Genomic DNA, 26,624 nt, shown 5'->3' with positions numbered 1-26,624 from the left:
GTTATCCATGGATTGTACACATGATGGTAATAGAGCTGTACTACAGACATGACCGTTATCCATGGATTGTATACATGATGGTAATAGAGCTGTACTACAGACATGACCGTTATCCATGGATTGTATACATGATGGTAATAGAACTGCACTACAGACATGACCGTTATCCATGGATTGTATACATGATGGTAATAGAGCTGCACTACAGACATGACCGTTATCCATGGATTGTATACATGATGGTAATAGAACTGCACTACAGACATGACCGTTATCCATGGATTGTATACATGATGGTAATAGAGCTGTACTACAGACATGACCGTTATCCATGGATTGTATACATGATGGTAATAGAGCTGTACTACAGACATGACCGTTATCCATGGATTGTACACATGATGATAATAGAGCTGCACTACAGACATGACCGTTATCCATGGATTGTATACATGATGATAATAGAGCTGCACTACAGACATGACCGTTATCCATGGATTGTATACATGATGATAATAGAGCTGCACTACAGACATGACCGTTATCCATGGATTGTACACATGATGGTAATAGAACTGCACTACAGACATGACCGTTATCCATGGATTGTACACATGATGGTAATAGAACTGCACTACAGACATGACCGTTATCCATGGATTGTACACATGATGGTAATAGAACTGCACTACAGACATGACCGTTATCCATGGATTGTATACATGATGATGATAGAGCTGTACTACAGACATGACCGTTATCCATGGATTGTATACATGATGATAATAGAGCTGCACTACAGACATGACCGTTATCCATGGATTGTATACATGATGATAGAGCTGTACTACAGACATGACCGTTATCCATGGATTGTATACATGATGATAATAGAGCTGTACTACAGACATGACCGTTATCCATGGATTGTATACATGATGATAATAGAGCTGCACTACAGACATGACCGTTATCCATGGATTGTACACATGATGGTAATAGAACTGCACTACAGACATGACCGTTATCCATGGATTGTATACATGATGATGATAGAGCTGTACTACAGACATGACCGTTATCCATGGATTGTATACATGATGGTAATAGAACTGCACTACAGACATGACCGTTATCCATGGATTGTATACATGATGATGATAGAGCTGTACTACAGACATGACCGTTATCCATGGATTGTATACATGATGATAATAGAGCTGTACTACAGACATGACCGTTATCCATGGATTGTATACATGATGATAATAGAGCTGCACTACAGACATTATATAGAAGCTAACATAAGTACCACAATCCATCTTCATATCAGCTTCCTGAACTCCCCTGTATAGCAGACCAGGAAAGGGAGGCTCAGCTGCACTGTATACATAGACCCCGACAACCAAAATCTAATACCTGCAGATTAATGATCCTCGCTTCACCCTCCTCCTCCTACAAAGTTACAATGTACAGTCTGATCACTGGGGGAGGGCAGACTGAGGAAATGCCTCACTGGACTGGAGTTCTTCTCTTTATAATAAGATGATGTTTCTGTATATAGTCAGACATGCACTTTATTTGTCCGAGTTGCAGGGATGAACGGTATTTTTGCCCCTCTTGGGGCATTTCCAGGGGCAGAGGAGGGCAGGTGTGGATATTGCTTGCATTGTGTTATTGTGGATGGCACATCAACTTCACTTTATTACTGCAGGAGAAAAAAAAGCGTGAGCGCCCCATGGAGTGCAATAAAGGGGAACGTGCGCGGCCTTCCAATGACTCGGCGCTTCTCTGCCTCTCTGCCCGGGGACTCTTCTGTCAGCTTCTCTGCTAAAAAAAGAAACAGAGGGAGCAATTAAATAAGGAGAGAAGCGGCCGATCAAACGGCTGCACTTGTGTTGTGGGGCGATGGGGTGATTATGTGCGGAATAACTCCTCAGTGCATTGACAACGTGAGGTCATCGCTCCGCTCTCCTCCTGCCGAGAACGCCGCTTTCTGCTTCATCCACTCGCACATCGCTTTCATACCGTACTTAGCGCCTCGCCAGCTACAAAGACCGACAATCCTGACATTAAAGAAGCAAATTACCCGCATTAGAAGCTCCAGATGGAAGACGCACTTCCCTGACTTACAGGAAGAAAACTTGTACTTGGGAAGCTGAAATCAGTACATGGGAGTCAGAGAACGGCAATGTCTTCCACCAGAGGCTTCTGCTTTCTGGAAGATTCAGCCGCAGCACAGACCCCCCAACTTTGCACACTATAGGCCACTTCCCCATCAGTCAGATTGCTTGGGGGTGGGGCTATGGAGAGTGAAGAGAAAAATGGCCCGGCATGGGGGCAGAGACAAAGAAAAATGGCCCAGTATGGGGGCGGAGACCAAGAAAAATGGCCCCGTATGGGGGCGGAGACCAAGAAAAATGGCCCAGTATGTGGGGCAGAGACTGAGGAATGCAACTTACAAGGTGGGGGGAGCACAGATACTGGAGAGCTCTCCTCCTATTGCGGGGTATCAAATAAAATTCACTGAAGTCTGGATCATTAATATTTTCTTCCAGGGAAGTCACCTGCTTTATGTCACAGCCCCCCCTTTTACAATACAGCCTTCCCTTATGTCACAGCACCCCCCCCTCCCCATTACATTGTAGCACCCCCCTTTTACATCATAGCCCTGTTATGTCACAGCACCCCCCCCTCCCTCCAAATTACATTGTAGCACCCCCCCTTTTACATCATAGCCCTGTTATGTCACAGCACCCCCCCGCTCCATCACATTGCAGCACCCCCCTTTTACATCATAGACCCGTTATGTCACAGTATCCCCTGTTTACAACATAGCCCCCCATTACATTCCAGCACCCCCATTACGTTGCAGCACCCCCCTTTTACACCACAGAATCCCCCCTTTTACATCACATCGCCCTACAAAAACACTGCACCCCCCTTAGATGCTCAACTTTACCCTTTGTCACCCGTTACCCCATTTCCAGTCCTCCTTGATAAACCAGATACTCCTTGATAAAGTCGCATGAAAAAGTGACGAAACGCGTTGGGGCAGGGCCTAGTGACGTCAGCACTCACACACAGGAAGATTGTACTCTCCGTCTGCTGGTCGCCATTGCAACATCTAAGTGATCGTTAAGGAAGCTTCATACTCATAATTGTGCTATGAATGCTATCTGAGTGGACTGAAAATTGTGAGTCGCTACCCTTTTATGGTTTTATATTAAACGATTCGGCATTGGGTCCCTTAGGAGCACCACCGTTACAGATTGCCATAGGAACACAGCGGATATAATATCGAAGGATCCATCTGCCCACCAGAGGTTTCCTAAGCCCCTTAAAGGGAAAGCGCATGTTGACCAGCTGTGTGTCCTCAATGGAGGGGAGCGCATAATTCGGAAGGCGGCAGGCAGGGAGTTTTTTTACATAGAAGTCACAGAAGCGTTTCTTCATAATTTTTGACTTTTACAATCTTACAATCTAACAAGTGTATTTAATCTTTGGATGTGTTTATTATGGTCACGGCGGTGTTTTATAGGTTTTTTGATTTGTAGGATTTATCTACCTTTAATGCATCGCACGGGTTCAAGAGATTTTTAAGGCTTTATACATAGTGTGCCTGTATTGTGCAATCTATACTGTACTTAAACTACCTTACATATCAGGACAGAGGGTGGGAGATGCAATAGGTCTGGATGGAGGGCAGGAGCTTTCTAACTTTTCCTCTAAGCAAGTGATTGGTTGCTAAGACCGCCCTGCATCATAGCAACCAATGACCTGCTTGCTAACTTAAAAAGTGTGGCAGCTCTCATTCTCCATCCAGAGTCGTTGCACCTCCCACCCTCTGCTGTGAAGACGGGGGTGTGCCAGGACTATCACTCCGTCCGGACCACGGTCTGCCATTTAGTGATGTCTGAAAAACCACGGGTATTTCCAGATATGGAGCCCCCAGGTATATAAACCTCTCCATCGAGTGATAAAACAAAGGCAGAGGCAGTACAGGAAACGTATTCCACCCATAAAATCCTCCGCTACGCGCCTCTGATTGAATAATAATGGGAGTACCAGACGGGCCACCAGCTCTGAACAACTGATAAAACTGACCACAACTACAAAGCCACAGTGAGGGGTCAGTAGAAGAGCAAGTTCAGAGTTCTGCCTGAAATGGGTTGTGTGGGGGGTGGGTCACAACCAAAGCCACTGAGCCGGGGGGGGGGGGGGGTCTAGGAGATGTCAGGGTGATCATAGTCTGCTAAATGGAGGATCTATAGAGAAGCATTTCTCTGTCCTCCATGTTTTCAGCATCCAAGTCCACTGTACTGGGGGATACCGGCCCCCGGACACCACCATGAAAGTCTGTATAGAAGGTACTACTGAAATTCTTCCTACTAGGGTAAGGAAATAACCACAGGCAGCCTTGGGCTTACTGCCGTCCTATAAGATTTTTGTAAAATTCCTTTCTCTGAGTCCTCCGACAGTCGCCGCCTCTTCATATTCGTCACATATGGGGTATTAGACTTTGCTCCGAAGGAGTAGCTAGGCAACAGAATATGTTAACATTAAAGCTTTTAACATATCCCACCCTCAAGGGGTGGTCCCCTCAGTCAATACCCTCCTACTTCCTGCAACCATATCTCAGTTTCAGTGGAATAGCAGTAGAGTATACAACCAAACCCCAAAAGAGGGGCGGGGGCGGTGACTGTCGGAGAACTCAGAGAAAGGAATTTTACAGGTAAGATTTTACAAAAATTCCGTTTTCTCTTACGTCCTCCGACAGTCGCCGCCTCTTCATATTCGTCACATATGGGGACGTCCCAAAGCAGTGCAAACATGAGGGGTGGGAAACGCATCCGCGCCGAAAGGCAACGCAGTCTCCGCATCAAAGAAAGGAACCTTACCAAAGGAAGGAAACCAGCTGGGCTACAGGAAAAACAAGTGCTCAACAGGAGCAACAACCCAGGAAAAGACAAATAACCAGGGGATAAAAAAACTTATCCCAACAGCCAGAGGTCCCCAACAAGGGACCCTAGGGAATTGCCGCACTAAGAACCTTGCGGCCAAAGGAAGCATCCGCCGATGCCTGAACATCTACTTTGTAGAATTTTGTGAAAGTATGCACGGTCGACCAGGTCGCCGCCTTACACACCTGGGCTACAGAAGCCCCATGACGACAGGCCCAAGACGTACTCAGAGATCTAGTAGAGTGCGCCTTCACAGGCACAGGGGGAACCTTCCCCTGCAAGGCATACGCCTGTTCAATGGTCTGCCTGATCCATTTGGCGATGGAAGAGGCCGACGCCACCATGCCCTTCTGAGGACCCTCTGGAAGAACAAACAAGGAGTCCGTCTTTCGAAAAGACTCAGTCGATTTAAGGTAAACCCTTATCGCCCGAACAACATCCAAAGAATGTAATCTCACCTCCTTTGGATGTTTAGGCTTTGCGCACAGCGAAGGCAAGACAATATCCTCATTAAGATGGAATTCCGAAACTCGCTTCCGAAGAAAAGAAGGATTAGGTCGCAAGACCACCTTATCCAAATGAACAACCAGATACGGAGACTTGCAGGACAAAGCCGCCAGCTCCGACACTCTGCGAGCCGAAGTGATCGCAACCAAAAAGGCGACCTTTTTGGACAACAGACAACGAGATCTCCCTGATCTGTTCAAAAGGAGCACGTTGTAACACAGATAGAACGAGATTCAAGTCCCAAGGGGGCAGAGGATCCCTCCTAGGAGGAACCAGATGCCGCACACCCTGAACAAAAGTGCCAACCAAGGAGTTGGAAGCCACGGGACGTTGAAACAGAACGGCCAGCGCAGACACCTGACCCTTTATCGTAGCCAGCGCCAAACGCTGATCGACACCCGTTTGAAGGAAGGACAGCACTCGGGAAACCGAGTACGTGCGGGGTGAAAACCCCCTGGACTCACACCAGGCAAAATAGGCCTTCCAAGTACGGTAATAAACCTTCCCCGAGGAAGATTTCCTCGCGTTGATCAAGGTATGAACGACCTCTGGGGAGAGACCCTTCTCCTTCAGGACCTCGGTCTCAACAGCCAGGCCGTCAAAGCCAGCGACTGGAAAGCAGGATGGTATATCGGTCCTTGAGACAGGAGATCGTCTCGAAGAGGCAGACGCCACGGGGCGTCGACCGCCAGATTCACGAGGTCTGCGTACCAGGACCGGCGAGGCCAGTCCGGTGCCACAAGAATCACCGTGCTGCGTTCCGAGTGTAACCTGCGAAGGAACCTGGACAGCAACTGAATCGGTGGAAACGCGTACATCAGCTTGTACTGATGCCACGGGGCCACTAACGCGTCCGACGCGTCTGCCCGAGGGTCGCGCGTCCTTGCCACGAACCTTCTCACCTTGTTGTTGAGACGAGACGCGAACAGGTCCACATCTGGAAGACCCCACTTCGCGCACAACATCTGGAAGACAGCCGGGTGGAGAGACCATTCCCCCTGATCCAGGGTCTGGCGACTCAGATAGTCCGCCTGCCAGTTCTCCACCCCCAGAATGTGAACCGCCGTTATCGTCGGGACATGAGTCTCGGCCCAAGACAGAATGTCGGCCACTTCTCGAGCCGCTCGGGCACTCCTGGTGTCCCCTTGGTGGTTGATGTAGGCCACTGCCGTGGCATCGTCCGTCTGCACCCGAACCGGGCAGCCCTGCAGCCGGTCCGTCCAGCGATGAAGACAGAGATTTATCGCACGCAATTCCAGAATGTTGATCGGAAGGGAGGACTCCCCCTCCGACCAAGTCCCCTGGGCGGACAGAACGCCCAGAACACCACCCCAGCCCGACAGGCTGGCATCCGTGGTGATTACCGTCCACGAGATAGGACGAAACGACTTGCCCCCGGACACCATCGGGGACTGGAGCCACCACAGAAGGTCTCTTCTGGTGCGATGACTCAACGAGATTTGAAGATCCAGAGATTGAGGTCGCCCGTCCCACATGGACAGGATCTCCGCTTGGAGACCCCGCGTGTGAAACTGGGCGAAGGGAATCGCCTCGAAGGCCGAGACCATCAATCCCAGACATCTCATGCACGTCCTCAGAGACGAGTGCAGAACGTCCCTGAGGGACCTGACTTCCTCCTGAAGAGTTCTGAGTTTGTCTTCCGGCAGGAAGACCTTCGCCTGCACCGAGTCCAGAATCATTCCCAGGTAGGGAAGACGAACCGACGGACTCAGCGTCGACTTTGGAAAATTTATCGTCCAACCAAACTCCTGCAGAGTTTGCATCGTGACAGACAGGTCCTTCTCCAGACCCTGGCTGGTCGCAGACCGAACCAGAATGTCGTCCAGATACCCCAGGACAGAAATGCCCTGGGCCCTCAATAATGCCAGAACTGGTGCAAGCACCTTGGTGAAGACCCGCGGAGCCGAGGCGAGACCAAAAGGCAACGCCACAAACTGGTAGTGATCCTCCGCAATGGCAAATCGAAGGTACCTCTGGTGACCCTCGAAAATGGGGATGTGAAGATACGCATCCTTCAAATCGATGGAGGCCATGAATTCCCCCGGAACCAGGGCAGCCACCACCGACCGCAGGGATTCCATGCGGAACTTGCGAACCCGCACAGAGCGGTTCAGAGCCTTCAAGTCCAGAATTGGACGAACCTTGCCCTCCTTTCTGTGCACGGTGAACAGATTGGAATAAAACCCCCGAAATCTGTCCCGATGAGGCACCGGAACTACCACTCCCTGAGCCCTCAGGTCCCGCACCGCCAGGTGCAGGTCCCGTAAACGCTCTGGAGACAGTTGAAGATTTGAGGGAAAAAATCTGCTCTCCGGCCGAGAGAGAAACTCGATCTTGTAACCAGATCAAACGATCTCCTGAACCCATCTGTTCCGCACGCGGGCCAACCAGGGCTGAAGAAAACCGAGCAAGCGTCCCCCCACCCCAAAACTGGGTGAGGGCGCCCCTTCAGGCCGCACTGTTATGGGTTGCAGATCCGGATTGACCGGACTTCTGTTTTCCAGACCAGGGCTTCTTCTGAGAGCCTTGACCTTTGAACGGTTTGCCCTTGTAGTGCGACCGAAAGGCACGAAAGGTCCCCTGAGGGGGCCGAAAATTAGCATGCTTCTTCCCAGAAGCCCCCTTAGCCTTGGGGAAATGAGGCAAGAGAGTGCTCTTACCTCCGGTGATCCCCTTAATCAACACATCCAAGGACTCCCCAAAAAGGCGAAACCCATCATAAGGTAGATTGGCTAAGGTCTTACGTGAAGACTGGTCCACCGACCAACATTTCAACCAAACCAGGCGGCGAGACAACACCGCCACGCTGTGCACACGTGCAGCCAACGGGACTAGGTCCAAGTCCGCATCACACAGATACATGACACCCTGGTGGATTTGATCCACCATATCCAGGGTCGCCGGCGAGGCCGAATCGGCCACTAGGACGGGCCTAAGCATCTGCGTCCAACTTGCGACCGCCTGGGCCGCCATGAGAGAGGCAAACAGAGCCTTAAGCATAGAACCCGTAACAGAATAAGTATGACGGGCAAGAGACTCCAATCTCCTATCCGTGGCATCACGGAACACAGGGGAATCCTCTGCAGGAATCGCAGTGGATTTGTTTAAAACCGCAATTGCGCGATCCACTGGGGGTGGCACACACCACCTTTCATCAGTGGAAGGCGAGAAAGGATAACGCAGCTTGAACCTACTTGGTACAGCAAAAGGTTTGCGCAGATTGCGCCATTGTTCCTTAACAGCGCGCTGAAAATCATCATTGCAGGGAAAAACCTGCGGCGTCCTGCGTTTTCTCTGCGTCCCATAAGCCGCCAAGGCAGCGGGGGGACATACTTCATCCTGCAAACGCAGCGTTTGTTTTATGGAAGCAATCAAATCATCCATGATTGCAAGCTCTTCAGGCGAGCCAGGGGGAGAATTATCAACCCCTTCAACTTCAGCCTCCACCTCGGACCCCACTAGATCCAGGGAGGAGCGGGACCCCGATAAGGAGGCCCCCGCCATAACAGCCCCATCACCTTCACCCTCAGAATCAGAGGAAAGAGAAACTCTGGGTCTCTTGGTAGATTGAGCAGCCACCAGCATCTGCACCTGAGCAGCAAGGCCAGCCACAATAGTGGCTAAATCCCCCCCTGGGGGGGAAACAGCGGTCCCCTGGCTTTCCACCAAGGCGGTAGGAAATTTGCCCTCCTGAGAATCCATTGCCCCTATTACAAATGCCGGATAATAAAGGGTTAACTGCCCCTTTAACAAGCGCGGCGAGCGCAGCCCACCGCACCACACACAAGCACAATGAGACCCCCACAGGGACAATAAAACTGACACAGGCAATGGATAGGAAGGATATAACCTGAGGAGACCCTCGCCGCTGCTGCTGCCTCGATCGGTGTTCCTGGAGAAGAGGAAGTGATGCTGCCAGGGCGCTCTATGAAAGCCTATGGGAGGCTACAAGAAAATGGCCGCCATGCAGTTAGAACATGCGGCCGGAGCGAGTGTAGGCAAAATGGCGCCGTTTGGCGCCGAAACCGCCGCTCCACAGTACAGTAATGCACACATGTCATTATAAAAAAACATGTCAGATCGCCGCAGCGATCGCTGTATAGTGCCCAAACATGCCCAAAAACATGCCCCACAGCACACAGCTTCTCACACTGACAAGGCTGACACACACAGTGTCATACAGCTCCCCCCCCCCCTTGCAGCCCACAGCATGCAGCCGAGTGATAGGGAGACAAACAGTGTGAACAGAGGCAGGTTACACAGTCCCAGACTGACACCCCCCCAGACAGACAGGTCCCCACATAGATACACTTACCTCACAATGGCTTGGGGGACCCGCACAGGCGAACAAGCCGCTGCACATGAGGCAGGGAGAGTCGCATACAAGACGCACAGAATGAGGGTTAAGAAACCGCACAGCGTCCAGTGAGGTAGCCACCTCACCAATCATCCCTGCACCGAACAGGGATGGGTCGTTCACTGTGCCAGGAGCGTTACCTGGCTGAACGCTCGATGGCAGGCTGGGAAGCCACTGACCTACAACCTGCGACCAGGGGGATCAGCCCGAGACCCAGCCCGCATGATCCTCTTCATCAGAAGAACTAACGCTGACAAAAAGAACAGCTAAGTAAAGGTAGAGAGAAAACTCAAACAAAAAATCAAAAAAGAAGAAAGAGTCTGGGGCAGAAAGCCCCAGCACAGAGAGAGCCAGCCACTCCTGACAAGCTAGACATTAAAAACTGAGATATGTTTGCAGGAAGTAGGAGGGTATTGACTGAGGGGACCACCCCTTGAGGGTGGGATATGTTAAAAGCTTTAATGTTAACATATTCTGTTGCCTAGCTACTCCTTCGGAGCAAAGTCTAATACCCCATATGTGACGAATATGAAGAGGCGGCGACTGTCGGAGGACGTAAGAGAAACATACGCAGTTCATCTCCACAATACAAGAACATTTACGCCATCTTTTATCCCTTAAAGGGTTACTAAACCCACAACAGTAAGATCTGTGTGTAGACGCAGAATAGCGTGCTTGTTAGACTCAATGCGTAACTTAAGTGATTAATCCTCTGCATTGTGTAAAAAGGCTGTTTGATCCTGTATGCACAGATAATCCCCATTCTGCACTAAGTCCAGATAAGACACAGAATATGCACTTAAGCTGCACATGCTCAGTTCTGTCTCTATTGCTGGAAAGAAAGCTTCCTGATTTGAGCTGAGCCATTCAGGTCACATGGTATGACATCACATGTGGGCGTGTATACAGATCCTAAATGACAGCCCAGTCCCTCCCTTCTCCTCCATGCCCAGTAACTAAAAAAAGAGAACACAGTGGGTGGGATGTCACATCTTGATTGATGGATGCTCCGCCTCCCATAAAAGCATGAGGACACAGGCTATAGTGGATTTCAAGAGACAGTGAAATCTCCTCCTACATGAACACCCTGCAGATTATCACATGATCACAGTATACAGATAAGCTAATAAGGTGTATAGCAGCAGTATTTTAATGTAAAAAGACTATTTATAAGCTGTGGGCAGTGCGAGGGGCTGATGAACATTTTTTATATTACTGGGTTTAGTAACACTCTAATGAGCCAGTAAGTACAGAAAAGCACTATACAGTGCCTTGCGAAAGTATTCGGCCCCCTTGAACTTTGCAACCTTTTGCCACATTTCAGGCTTCAAACATAAAGATATAAAACTGTAATTTTTTGTGAAGAAACAACAACAAGTGGGACACAATCATGAAGTGGAAGGAAATTTATTGGATATTTCAAACTTTGTTAACAAATAAAAAACTGAAAAATTGGGCGTGCAAAATTATTCAGCTCCTTTACTTTCAGTGCAGCAAACTCTCTCCAGAAGTTCAGTGAGGATCTCTGAATGATCCAATGTTGACCTAAATGACTAATGATGATAAATAGAATCCATCTGTGTGTAATCAAGTCTCTGTATAATTGCACCTGCACTGTGATAGTCTCAGAGGTCCGTTTAAAGCGCAGAGAGCATCATGAAGAACAAGGAACACACCAGGCAGGTCTGAGATACTGTTGTGGAGAAGTTTAAAGCCGGATTTGGATACAAAAAGATTTCCCAAGCTTTAAACATCCCAAGGAGCTCTGTGCAAGCGATAATATTGAAATGGAAGGAGTATCAGACCACTGCAAATCTACGAAGACCTGGCCGTCCCTCTAAACTTTCAGCTCATACAAGGAGAAGACTGATCAGAGATGCAGCCAAGAGGCCCATGATCACTCTGGATGAACTGCAGAGATCTACAGCTGAGGTGGGAGACTCTGTCCATAGGACAACAATCAGTCGTATACTGCACAAATCTGCCCTTTATGGAAGAGTGACAAGAAGAAAGCCATTTCTTAAAGATATCCATAAAAAGTGACGTTTAAAGTTTACCACAAGCCTGGGAGACACCAAACATGTGGAAGAAGGGGCTCTGCTCAGATGAAACCAAAATCGAAATTTTGGCAACAATGCAAAACGTTGTTTGGCGTAAAAGCAACACAGCTCATCACCCTGAACACACCATCCCCACTGTGAAACATGGTGGTGGCAGCATCATGGTTTGGGCCTGCTTTTCTTCAGCAGGGACAGGGAAGATGGTTAAAATTGATGGGAAGATGGATGGAGCCAAATACAGGACCATTCTGGAAGAAAACCTGATGGAGTCTGCAAAAGACCTGAGACTGGGACAGAGATTTGTCTTCCAACAAGACAATGATCCAAAACATAAAGCAAAATCTACAATGGAATGGTTCACAAATAAACATATCCAGGTGTTAGAATGGCCAAGTCAAAGTCCAGACCTGAATCCAATCGAGAATCTGTGGAAAGAACTGAAAACTGCTGTTCACAAACGCTCTCCATCCAACCTCACTGAGCTCCAGCTGTTTTGCAAGGAGGAATGGGCAAAAATTTCAATCTCTCCATGTGCAAAACTGATAGAGACATACCCCAAGTGACTTACAGCTGTAATCGCAGCAAAAGGTGGCGCTACAAAGTATTAACTTAAGGGGGCTGAATAATTTTGCACACCCAATTTTTCAGTTTTTTTAATTGTTAAAAAAGTTCGAAATATCAAATAAATTTCATTCCCCTTCATGATTGTGTCCCACTTGTTGTTGATTCTTCACAAAAAATTACAGTTTTATATCTTTATGTTTGAAGCCTGAAATGGTTTAGGGTGAGGGTTTGCTTTAAGGATAGGATGGGAGGTGTGAAAATTGTATATACATAATGGCACCCCGAGTGTCGGGAAGGCTCCATCCTTCACCTCCATGTTCAGTACACACAGGTAGGGGGCGATGTCACATTTGCTCCCTTTGGCCAATAAGAATATGTAGCAAAGCCAACTCCACCAAGAACAGATGGATCACTTCTGAGTGTCTGACGGCACTTTGGATCATTCAGGGTCTCCAGCAGAGAAGTCTTCCCCAGCTGTCCCAGCCAACACCAAGCTGAGTGATGGTGTCACTCCTCCGCACCATGCAGAATAACCCAACCAGGAGGAGGAGACAGAGAAACACACGGCTGCAGGGAAATCCGTACCAGGGCAGCATGGAGGCTACTAAATGCTAGTTCCCTGGCTGTGGTGGTCGGTGGATTTGGTCACCTTGCTATTCAGGGAAATAGGACGTTGTGTGAGAACAGAGCGGATAAACGCCTTCTAATGATAGCGCCCTCTGCTGGGACCCTGCAGGAATTTATTCATGAACACATTAGGATAAGCTGGAATAATAGGAGCCCCTGGAAGGCTGAACTCACCCTTGGCTGCCAGTTCTCATACTGCTTCTGTAGGTTGGCTCCAATGGTTTCCAGTGCTTTCTGGGGACCCATCGCCAGCGGATCTGCAAAGAACAGAACACACAACATTGAAATATTCTATTATTTATTATTTTACCTGAAAAAGATCACTGTGTAGTAAAAGCTACAAAGACACAAAAACCTTTACCGAAATCTATTCCTCTATGGCCACAAAGGATAGAGATCCGCTCTGTGCGCCCCAAATGCCTTTGCAAACCCAGATATTACCTTGTAAAAGCAGCTGTGACATCATCACTGTGCTGTACATAGCCTGTGCAGACAGCAGAGATGTGGGAGGAGCTTAGAAGGCTCCATCCACAACAGAAAACAGCAGGGGGCGGAGACAAGACCAGTCACCCTACACAAGGAGAGAGAAGAGTTAAGTGGGGAAAACGCCAGGCTCTACCCACTACAAAAAACTACAGGAGAGGGGTGGAAAGAAGACCAGTCCCCCTGCCCAAGGAGAGAGAGCAAAGCTGTGGGAGGGGCCCAGAAGGCTCCACCCACTATGGAGAACTACAGGAGGGGACAGAGAGCAGACCAGTCCCCCTGAACAAGGAGAGAGAGCAAAGCTGTGGGAGGGGCCCAGAAGGCTCCACCCACTATGGAGAACTACAGGAGGGGACAGAGACCAGACCAGTCCCCCTGAACAAGGAGAGAGAGCAAAGCTGTGGGAGGGGCCCAGAAGGCTCCACCCACTATAGAAAACTACAGGAGGGGACAGAGACCAGACCAGTCCCCCTGCACAAGGAGAGAGAGCAGCACTGGAGGGTCTATCACTGCATGACTGCACAGATCTGGAAGAAGTACCCCTGCCAGAAGTGCCCCGGATACACCCAGATAGGAAGCAGTGAAAATGACTTGCTAAGCTATTGCTGGACTTGCCGGGCTTCACAAGTTTGTTGCACAATTGTAGAAAGACCGCATTGCATGACTCCACATCAACTTTCTTTGCAAACATTCTGCAAGTCGGCTGCAAGTTCTGCTTCAGTTATGTTCTGCAATAGTCCTCCCACCACAGGGGGCACTGTGAATTGCTGTAGACTCACCACTGCAACTTTGATCTTGCTAGAGACTTGCCACACAAATTTGCTATAATTTAGAAAAGTGTCTCCTAGAAGTTGTGCTTCCAGTGCTGTGCGACTTTCCCGTGAGATGTGCAGCAAGTTACCAGACCGCCACTTGTGTGCCAACTTATCCACGCTATCTGGGTAGGGGACAGCAGATCTCCCTGATCACACCATTGATGTCCCCAACCTGACTGGCCGCCATCTGGGTTGATTGGCCGGCCTGAGTGATGTAACTCCTGGCGCTGGGCAGTGAATTCGGGAAGAGGCGCACAGAGTGCCTTTTCTGTAATAAAACAACGACCCCTTGCAATGGGGCTTTGCCCCTTTTTTTTATCTCTATGGGAAGAATAAAAGGAGATATACTTACCTGATCCTCCCTGCAGCTTCTGTACCACCCCACTCCACTGGCCTGGGATCCCGGCATCATCAAGACCAAGGCAGGGTCCACAGCCCAGCACTGGATAGGTTGTGGAAATTGTGTTAATATTTGAGTGGACATTTTTCAGGAAGTGTTTTATGTAAATTGCCATACCGGTAATCGCTATGTACAGCGAATATTACTTTACCCGGCATTGAGGAAAGAGCTGTAATTGTGGAAACCTTCCATTAAATGGAGACTGCGAACCATTCGCCTGATCTCCGCGTTCTGCGCGGCTAGCAAACGCCGGTCCAGATCTATGGCAGTGCGTGCAAATGTATATCAGCCAGCCGGGGCCCCGGTATTCCCCTGCGGAGATATGTTTGTGAGGTGGAATTCTTATCGTTTTGATAAATATCTGCCCTTTAGCTGGAATAATGGCTGGTAGCTTTCTATTATGCTCGATCCGTATGATAGAAATACTGCCGCTATTTCCTTTGCAGATATAATAAAGTCCCATTCACTGGAACAGTAACATAATCCCTATCAAATATGGTTTTTATGAACTATATTATATAGGATTCACTCTAACAGGTTATGACGGGGGTGCATGCGTATGTATTGGCACAGCCGCGTTCATGAGAATCCACGCTAGTTCCATTGTATTTTGTCTGGCAGCCATTTTCCTATACATTGGTCCCATTGTTAGCAATAGTGCATGGTTCCTTTAGCACCCAATGGCTGGAGACTCTTGCACACGGCTCAGTTGTCCATTAACATACACTCCCATTTCTATTGTACTTTTGAATGTATACATGTCTGTGATTGGTTGTGTTGTTGCCACCTCCCACTGTAAATCCCTATTTGTCTGAGCATAAAAAAAAACAAGCTTTTTGCCGGTTTCTCTCTTTGTCGCTGAGCGCTCTACGATTCCTTTATATAAAGAGCTGTACATCGATCTTTTCAGTACAGGAGATAAATGGCGCATGGCGCGTATTAATATCCATAAGTGCGCTTTTCAGCACAACGAATTTCTATGTGCCAGACCCGTTAATTTCCACAACAGGGACTGTCCATTGCTGGATTGTGGGGGGGCGGTGAATCAAGAAAGTGAAACAGTTTCTCCTTTGCCCCACCCCCACTGCAAGGGATCATTTGTTTTAGTTGCCCAGAGTTGGGCATTAAGGAGAGCTCAGCCTACAGCAGCCCCGCCTCCAGATCAAGGGCCAGCAGTAGAAGAGGGGGGGAAACCTGGCCTTTAAGAATCCAACTCCACCCCCCCTTCATCATCATCATCCCACTGAAAATAAACCAATCACCTCCATAGTAATGATCATTCATCACACACAAACCTCTACCACAACCCTCATTACCCACCCCACCCCCAGACCCAACTTCTACACATCCCCCATATACAACGGCTGTGTACGCTCACAACCCATCCCCCCATATACAACGGCGGTGTACGCTCACAACCCATCCCCCATATACAACGGCTGTGTACGCTCACAACCCATCCCCCCATATACAACAGCGGTGTACGCTCACAACCCATCCCCCATATACAACGGCGGTGTACGCTCACAACCCATCCCCCATATACAACGGCTGTGTACGCTCACAACCCATCCCCCCATATACAACGGCGGTGTACGCTCACAACCCATCCCCCATATACAACGGCGGTGTACGCTCACAACCCATCCCCCATATACAACGGCGGTGTACGCTCACAACCCATCCCCCATATACAACGGCTGTGTACGCCCACAATCCATCCCCCATATACAACGGCTGTGTACGCCCACAATCCATCCCCCATATACAACGGCGGTGTACGCTCACAACCCATCCCCCATATACAACGGCTGTGTACGCTCACAACCCATCCCCCCATATACAACAGCGGTGTACGCTCACAACCCATCCCCCATATACAACGGCGGTGTACGCTCACAACCCATCCCCCATATACAACGGCTGTGTACGCCCACAATCCATCCCCCATATACAACGGCTGTGTACGCCCACAATCCATCCCCCATATACAACGGCTGTGTACGCCCACAACCCATCCCCCCATATACAACGACGGTGTACGCCCACAACCCATCCCCCCATATACAACGACGGTGTACGCTCACAACCCATCCCCCCATATACAACGACGGTGTACGCCCACAACCCATCCCCCCATATACAACGACGGTGTACGCCCACAATCCATCCCCCCATATACAACGGCTGTGTACGCTCACAACCCATCCCCCCATATACAACGGCGGTGTACGCTCACAACCCATCCCCCATATACAACGGCGGTGTACGCTCACAACCCATCCCCCATATACAACGGCTGTGTACGCTCACAACCCATCCCCCCATATACAACGGCGGTGTACGCTCACAACCCATCCCCCATATACAACGGCGGTGTACGCTCACAACCCATCCCCCATATACAACGGCTGTGTACGCCCACAATCCATCCCCCATATACAACGGCTGTGTACGCCCACAATCCATCCCCCATATACAACGGCTGTGTACGCCCACAACCCATCCCCCCATATACAACGACGGTGTACGCCCACAACCCATCCCCCCATATACAACGACGGTGTACGCTCACAACCCATCCCCCCATATACAACGACGGTGTACGCCCACAACCCATCCCCCCATATACAACGACGGTGTACGCCCACAATCCATCCCCCCATATACAACGACGGTGTACGCTCACAATCCATCCCCCCATATACAACGACGGTGTACGCCCACAATCCATCCCCCATATACAACAACGGTGTACGCTCACAACTCATCCCCCATATACAACGACGGTGTACGCTCACAACCCATCCCCCCATATACAACGACGGTGTACGCCCACAACCCATCCCCCCATATACAACGACGGTGTACGCCCACAATCCATCCCCCATATACAACGACGGTGTACGTTCACAACTCATCCCCCATATACAACGACGGTGTACGCTCACAATCCATCCCCCATATACAATGGCTGTGTACACTCACAATCCATCCCCCATATACAACGGCTGTGTACACTCACAATCCATCCCCCATATACAACAACGGTGTACGCCCACAATCCATCCCCCATATACAACGACGGTGTACGCTCACAACCCATCCCCCCATATACAACGACGGTGTACGCCCACAACCCATCCCCCCATATACAACGACGGTGTACGCCCACAATCCATCCCCCATATACAACGACGGTGTACGTTCACAACTCATCCCCCATATACAACGACGGTGTACGCTCACAATCCATCCCCCATATACAACGGCGGTGTACACTCACAATCCATCCCCCATATACAACGGCTGTGTACACTCACAATCCATCCCCCATATACAACAACGGTGTACGCCCACAATCCATCCCCCATATACAACGGCGGTGTACGCCCACAATCCATCCCCCATATACAACGGCTGTGTACACTCACAATCCATCCCCCATATACAACAACGGTGTACGCTCACAACTCATCCCCCATATACAACGACGGTGTACGCCCACAATCCATCCCCCATATACAACGACGGTGTACGTTCACAACTCATCCCCCATATACAACGACGGTGTACGTTCACAATCCATCCCCCATATACAACGGCGGTGTACACTCACAATCCATCCCCCATATACAACGACGGTGTACGCCCACAATCCATCCCCCATATACAACAACGGTGTACGCTCACAACTCATCCCCCATATACAACGACGGTGTACGCCCACAATCCATCCCCCATATACAACAACGGTGTACGTTCACAACTCATCCCCCATATACAACGGCGGTGTACACTCACAATCCATCCCCCATATACAACAACGGTGTACGCTCACAACTCATCCCCCATATACAACGACGGTGTACGCCCACAATCCATCCCCCATATACAATGGCTGTGTACGCCCACAATCCATCCCCCATATACAACGACGGTGTACACCCACAACCCATCCCCCCATATACAACGATCAATAGAGAACGACAGTGTGTTGACAGCAAATACCCGGAACTTTTTCACCCAGGATGCCTTGGCAAAATGTCTACAAATTGCACACAGGCCGGCGGGTGAATGGATGAAGATTTTAGTTTTCATTTCATCCTTCTGCCCGCCGGTGTCCTAACCACCAATGGCTTCATGAGTTGATAAGGAGGATTTCAGCGGCCTGCATATGATCCTTGTCTGACCCTCCCCTGCCCCCTCTCCATCAGCTTTGGGATCTCATTAAGTGATGGAGAAGAATTGAGGGAGAAGAGAAACATTGGTATACTAGTCAGTACCAGTTTGCTTTGGAAGAATAAATCCCTCTAATGCTGGGTGTCCTATGTGTGTGGATGTTGCTGCATTATGTAAAAGGTTTCGAATACTTTTTACATTTTAGAATGGGGTGCCTCGAGATTTTGGAGGCTGCCCTGACTGAAAAAAAGTTGAAACACTGCCCTGAGCCACCCCCACCCCCACCCCCCCCCCCCTCATTTCTGACCCTGCCTTCATGTCTTTCATACTCGTGCGCCCTCTACTGGTCATTTTAGTGAAGAAACTGCAGTTCTTACTGCTACTTGCCTGCTATTACATTCCCCGGGGGGCTCCCAGCCGTATCCATGCATGCGCGGTGTCTTTAGGCGGCTGGAGCGGGCAGTGTTCCCATAGACATGAATAGGACGCCTGGATGAAGCCACTTAACCACCATCAGTGAAAGGTGATCCAGGGAAGGGGGGTCCAATCACTTTTAAGGGGCTCTAAAAGTATCAAGCCGGATTCTGGGAAACTGTTGCCCCCACCTCCCCAGCGGTGCCCACAGGGGGTTTCCCCATTCCTCCAGTGAGGCGGGATTCTGGAAAACTGCTGCCCCCACCTCCCCAGCGGTGCCCACAGGGGGTTCCAGGTTTCCCCATTCCTCCAGTGAGGCGGGATTCTGGAAAACTGCTGCCCCCACCTCCCCAGCGGTGCCCGCAGGGGGTTCCAGGTTCCCCCAATCCTTCAGTGAGGTGGGATTCTGGGAAAAGGCTGCCACAGCGAGTCCAGGAGGTGATGGAAAGCACCTTCCCCCTGATGAACCCCATCTCCAGTATGTGAGATGCGGACCTTAGATTGTGAGCTCCTAGGGGGCAGGGACTGAGAAGTATGCACAGTATGGGAGATGGGGACCTTAGATTGTGAGCTCCTTGGGGGCAGGGACTGAGGAGAGTGCACAGGATGTGAAATGTAGACCATAGATTGTGAGCTCCTTGGGGGCAGGGACTGAGGAGAATGAACAGTATGTGAGATGCGGACCTTAGATTGTGAGCTCCTTGGGGGCAGGGACTGAGAAGTATGCACAGTATGGGAGATGGGGACCTTAGATTGTGAGCTCCTTGGGGGCAGGGACTGAGGAGAATGAACAGTATGTGAGATGCGGACCTTAGATTGTGAGCTCCTTGGGGGCAGGGACTGAGGAGAATGAACAGTATGTGAGATGGAGACCTTAGATTGTGAGCTCCTTGGGGGCAGGGACTGAGGAGAACGCTCAGGATGTGAGATGGAGACCTTAGATTGTGGACTCCTAGGGGTCAGGGACGAAGAACGCACAGGAGGTGAGATGGAGACCTTAGATTGTGAGCTCCTTGGGGGCAGGGACTGAGGAGAACGCACAGGAGGTGAGATGGAGACCTTAGATTGTGAGCTCCTTGGGGGCAGGGACTGAGGAGAACGCTCAGGATGTGAGATGGAGACCTTAGATTGTGGACTCCTAGGGGTCAGGGACTGAGGAGAACGCACAGGAAGTGAGATGGAGACCTTAGATTGTGAGCTCCTTGGGGGCAGGGACTGAGGAGAACGCACAGGAGGTGAGATGGAGACCTTAGATTATGAGCTCCTTGGGGGCAGGGACTGAGGAGAACGCACAGGAGGTGAGATGGAGACCTTAGATTATGAGCTCCTTGGGGGCAGGGACTGAGGAGAACGCACAGGAGGGGAGATGGAGACCTTAGATTATGAGCTCCTTGGGGGCAGGGACTGAGGAGAATGCAAAGTATGCATAAAATAAATGATAAATATCTGCCACGCCGGCGTACTTATTCTCCACCCAAATCACGGCGGCCCTGTCCCGGGGAATTCTGGGAGATAGAATTGAGCATTTAATCATTTCAATCACAATGTGAAAAGATTTTTATCTCCTTTTCCAAGTGTTTCAATCAGTAATAAAAGTGGGAGAGGAAGATAAATCTCCGACGGCGGCAGCGGAACATCACGTTCCTTCCACAGGCTGTTCTGCACGCCGTTAATAAATTTCCCAGATTTGCCATGCGGCAGGCTGAGGCGCTCCTCGTTTGGTGAGCGCGTGAATTAATTTGATACGGAGAGGAGAGAGCACTGCTCACCAAAGTCTTCCAGTAATACAGGAAGGGGAAGAGAGGAGAGGAGAAGGGGAAGAGAAAGGAGAGGCGAAGGGGGAAGAGAAAGGAGAGGCGAAGGGGGAAGAGAAAGGAGAGGCGAAGGGGGAAGAGAAAGGAGAGGCGAAGGGGGAAGAGAAAGGAGAGGCGAAGGGGGAAGAGAAAGGAGAGGCGAAGGGGGAAGAGAAAGGAGAGGCGAAGGGGGAAGAGAGAGGAGAGGCGAAGGGGGAAGAGAAAGGAGGGGGGAAGAGAAAGGAGAGGCGAAGGGGGAAGAGAAAGGAGAGGCGAAGGGAGAAGAGAAAGGAGAGGCGAAGGGGGAAGAGAAAGGAGAGGCGAAGGGGGAAGAGAAAGGAGAGGCGAAGGGGGGAAGAGAAAGGAGGGGGGAAGAGAAAGGAGAGGCGAAGGGGGGAAGAGAAAGGAGGGGGGAAGAGAAAGGAGAGGCGAAGGGGGGAAGAGAAAGGAGGGGGGAAGAGAAAGGAGAGGCGAAGGGGGGGAAGAGAAAGGAGAGGCGAAGGGGGAAGAGAAAGGAGAGGCGAAGGGGGAAGAGAAAGAAGAGGCGAAGGGGGAAGAGAAAGGAGAGGCGAAGGGGGAAGAGAGAGGAGAGGCGAAGGGGGAAGAGAGAGGAGAGGCGAAGGGGGAAGAGAAAGGAGGGGCGAAGGGGGAAGAGAAAGAAGAGGCGAAGGGGGAAGAGAAAGGAGAGGCGAAGGGGGAAGAGAAAGGAGAGGCGAAGGGGGAAGAGAAAGGAGAGGCGAAGGGGGAAGAGAAAGGAGAGGCGAAGGGGGAAGAGAAAGGAGAGGCGAAGGGGGAAGAGAAAGGAGAGGAGAAGGGGAAGAGAAAGGAGAGGAGAAGGGGAAGAAAAGGAGACTTCATCCCTCCCGTTACGCATTGTACAATCTGAGGACGATGAGAATTATCCATCCGAATACCATATCTTCAATTTACTATAAATCAGTATACACCCCACATACACCGTATACATTGTATACACCCCACATACACCGTATACATTGTATACACCCCACATACACCGTATATACCCCACATACACCGTATACATTGTATACACCCCACATACACCGTATACATTGTATATACCCCACATACACCGTATACATTGTATACACCCCACATACACCGTATATACCCCACATACACCGTATACACCCCACATACACCGTATATACCCCACATACACCGTATACATTGTATACACCCCACATACACAGTATACATTGTATACACCCCACATACACCGTATATACCCCACATACACCGTATACATTGTATACACCCCACATACACCGTATACATTGTATACACCCCACATACACCGTATATACCCCACATACACAGTATACATTATATACACCCCACATACAGGAAAAATTTGTATAAATGTGCATAAAGAAGCCAAGAAAAAATCTCCAAAAGGCATCAGATTACAGATTAGACATTCTTATAAAATGTCACCAAAAGTTAGATTTTATTTCCATCATTTACACTTTCAAAATAAGAGAAAACCAAAAAAATGGTGTCTGCAAAAGTTTTGGCACCCTGCAGAGTTAATATCTTGTACTGCCCCCTTTGGCAAGTATCACAGCTTGTAAATGCTTTTTTGTAGCCAGCCGATTCTTGTTTGAGGTATCTTTGCCCATTCTTCCTTACAAAAATCTTCCAGGTCTTTGAGATTTCTGGGCTGTCTGTCACGCACTGCTCTTTTAAGGTCTATCTATAGATTTTCAATTATGTTGAGGTCAGGAGATTGTGAAGGCCATGGCAAAACCTTCAGGTTACGCCTCTTGATTTAATCCCCCGTGGATTTCGAGGTGTGTTTAGGATCATTATCCATTTGTAGAAGCCATCCTCTCTTCAGCTTTTTCACAGATGGCATCAAGTTACCATCCAAAATTTGCTGAAATTTTATTGAATCCATTTCTCCTTCTACTCGTGAGATGTTCCCTGTGTCACTGGCTGCAATACAACCCCAAAGCATGATTGATCCACCCCCATGCTTCACAGTTGGACAGAGGTTCTTTTCATTAAATTCTGTGCCCCTTCTTCTCCAAACGTACCTTTGCTCATTCCGGCCAAAAAGTTCAATTTTAACCTCATCGGTCCACAGAACTTGTTTCCAAAATGCATCAGGCTTGTCTATATATTCATTTGCAAAGTCCAAACGCTGATTTTTGTGGTGAGGACGTAGAAGAGGTTTTCTTCTGATGACTCTTCCATGAAGACCATATTTGTACAAGTATCTCTTTATAGTGGAATAGTGACCACAACTCCAGTGTCTGACAGATCTTTCTGGAGGGATCGTCCAGTCAAACGTGGGTTTTGAATTGTTTTTCTCACAAAGCTGTTCTGTCTGATATTTTTCTTGGTCTTCCAGATCTTGCTTTAACTTCCACTGTTCCTGATGACTGCCATTTTCTTTATTACATTCTGAACAGAGGATATTGACATCTGAAAACACTTTGCTATCTTCTTATAGCCTTCTCCAGCTTTGTGAGCGTCAACTATATTGGTGTCAGTGGAAGGAATAGTGCCCCATCATTGGTGTCAGTGGGAGGAATAGTGCCCCATCATTGGTGTCAGTGGGAGGAATAGTGCCCCATCATTGGTGTCAGTGGGAAGAAGTGTCCCATCATTGGTGTCAGTGGGAGGAAGTGTCCCATCATTGGTGTCAGTGGGAGGAATAGTGTCCCATCATTGGTGTCAGTGGAAGGAATAGTGTCCCATCATTGGTGTCAGTGGGAGGAATAGTGTCCCATCATTGGTGTCAGTGTGAGGAATAGTGTCCCATCATTGGTGTCAGTGGGAGGAATAGTGTCCCATCATTGGTGTCAGTGGGAGGAATAGTGTCCCATCATTGGTGTCAGTGGGAGGAATAGTGCCCCATCATTGGTGTCAGTGGGAGGAATAGTGCCCCATCATTGGTGTCAGTGGGAGGAATAGTGCCCCATCATTGGTGTCAGTGGGAGGAATAGTGCCCCATCATTGGTGTCAGTGGGAGAAATAGTGCCCCATCATTGGTGTCAATGGGAGAAATAGTGCCCCATCATTGGTGTCAGTGGGAGGAATAGTGCCCCATCATTGGTGTCAGTGGGAGGAATAGTGCCCCATCATTGGTTTCAGTGGAAGGAATAGTGTCCCATCATTGGTGTCAGTGGGGGGGGGAATAGTGTCCCATCATCTGTGTCAGTGGGGGGGGGGGGAATAGTGCCCCATCATTGGTGTCAGTGGGGGGAATAGTGTCCCATCATTGGTGTCAGTGGGGGGAATAGTGCCCCATCATTGGTGTCAGTGGGGGGAATAGTGCCCCATCATTGGTGTCAGTGGGGGGGAATAGTGTCCCATCATTGGTGTCAGTGGGAGAAATAGTGCCCCATCATTGGTGTCAGTGGGAGGAATAGTGCCCCATCATTGGTGTCAGTGGGAGGAATAGTGCCCCATCATTGGTGTCAGTGGGAGGAATAGTGCCCCATCATTGGTGTCAGTGGGGGGAATAGTGCCCCATCATTGGTGTCAGTGGGGGGAATAGTGCCCCATCATTGGTGTCAGTGGGAGGAATAGTGCCCCATCATTGGTGTCAGTGGGAGGAATAGTGCCCCATCATTGGTGTCAGTGGGAGGAATAGTGTCCCATCATTGGTGTCAGTGGGGGGAATAGTGCCCCATCATTGGTGTCAGTGGGGGGAATAGTGCCCCATCATTGGTGTCAGTGGGGGGGAATAGTGTCCCATCATTGGTGTCAGTGGGAGGAATAGTGCCCCATCATTGGTGTCAGTGGGAGGAATAGTGCCCCATCATTGGTGTCAGTGGGAGGAATAGTAACCCATCCTTGGTGTCAGTGGGGGGAATAGTGCCCCATCATTGGTGTCAGTGGGAGGAATAGTGCCCCATCATTGGTGTCAGTGGGAGGAATAGTGCCCCATCATTGGTGTCAGTGGGAGGAATAGTGTCCCATCATTGGTGTCAGTGGGAGGAATAGTGCCCCATCATTGGTGTCAGTGGGAGGAATAGTGCCCCATCATTGGTGTCAGTGGGAGGAATAGTGCCCCATCATTGGTGTCAGTGGGAGGAATAGTGCCCCATCCTTGGTGTCAGTGGGAGGAATAGTGCCCCATCCTTGGTGTCAGTGGGGGGAATAGTGCCCCATCATTGGTGTCAGTGGGAGGAATAGTGCCCCATCATTGGTGTCAGTGGGAGGAATAGTGCCCCATCGTTGGTGTCAGTGGGAGGAATAGTGCCCCATCATTGGTGTCAGTGGGGGGGGAATAGTGTCCCATCATTGGTGTCAGTGCCTTTACACTTCCACCTCATGCTGCAGGACTACTCAGAGGGCAAACCCCACACTCTGCTCACCACAGCGCCTGTTCAGCAGGGTAGCTGACTCTACTGTCTGATATGCAGTTATCGTGACTTTATTCCAATTAGCATGACTAAGAAAATGTTAAATCCACCCTCCCCCCAAAAATCCCCCAGAAGGCATTAATCCGACAGTGGTGACAAACCATTAATAAGACTCTAATGAGCGCTGCCTTATTACCATTCACCCCGGGCTTCACGGCTGCCGCTCCTCGTGAGGGGAGGATTAGAGGATTAATGCACTCCGAGGAGGAAGACGACCATTCCAATTTACCTTAATGAGTCCTGAAAAGGACAGAACATCCCAGGAGACCCCCCCCCCCCCCCCAGATCCGACTTCTCAGACAGAACATCGGAGGAGACCCCCCCCCCCCCAGATCCGACTTCTCAGACAGAACATCGGAGGAGACCCCCCCCCCCCCCAGATCCGACTTCTCAGACAGAACATCCCAGGAGACCCCCCCCCCCCCAGATCCGACTTCTCAGACAGAACATCGGAGGAGACCCCCCCCCCCAGATCCGACTTCTCAGACAGAACATCGGAGGAGACCCCCCCCCCAGATCCGACTTCTCAGACAGAACATCCCAGGAGATCCCCAGATCCGACTTCTCAGACAGAACATCCCAGGAACCCCCCCAGATCCAACCTCTCAGACAGAACATCCCAGGAGACCCCCCCAGATCCGACTTCTCAGACAGAACATCCCAGGAGACCCCCCCAGATCCGACTTCTCAGACAGAACATCCCAGGAGACCCCCCCAGATCCGACTTCTCAGACAGAACATTCCAGGAGACCCCCCCAGATCTGACTTCTCAGACAGAACATCCCAGGAGATCCCCCCCCAGATCCGACTTCTCAGACAGAACATCCCAGGAGACCCCCCCAGATCCGACTTCTCAGACAGAACATCCCAGGAGACCCCCCAAATCCGACCTCTCAGACAGAACATCCCAGGAGATCCCCCCAGATCCGACTTCTCAGACAGAACATCCCAGGAGATCCCCCCAGATCCGACTTCTCAGACAGAACATCCCAGGAGACCCCCCAAATCCGACCTCTCAGACAGAACATCCCAGGAGA

General features: G+C 49.9%; 1 protein-coding gene across 1 annotated transcript in view; it reads right to left on the bottom strand.

Annotated features, from left to right (window-relative positions):
• Positions 1 to 26,624, bottom strand: part of LOC309566971 (regulatory-associated protein of mTOR-like) — a gene marked incomplete at its 3' end in the record, with an annotated part of 229,106 nt that overhangs the window by 108,662 nt on the left and 93,820 nt on the right. Inside the window, exon 3 of the mRNA XM_082272290.1 lies at positions 13,275 to 13,357. Within this exon, the coding sequence (XP_082128416.1) occupies positions 13,275 to 13,357 (83 nt within the window). The remainder of the gene's footprint in view (positions 1 to 13,274; positions 13,358 to 26,624) is intronic.

The sequence above is a fragment of the Pelophylax lessonae genome (genome assembly GCF_965119305.1).
Source record: "Pelophylax lessonae genome assembly, chromosome: 11".
Classification (NCBI taxonomy): domain Eukaryota; kingdom Metazoa; phylum Chordata; class Amphibia; order Anura; family Ranidae; genus Pelophylax; species Pelophylax lessonae.
This window is presented reverse-complemented; position numbering and strand designations above follow the sequence as displayed.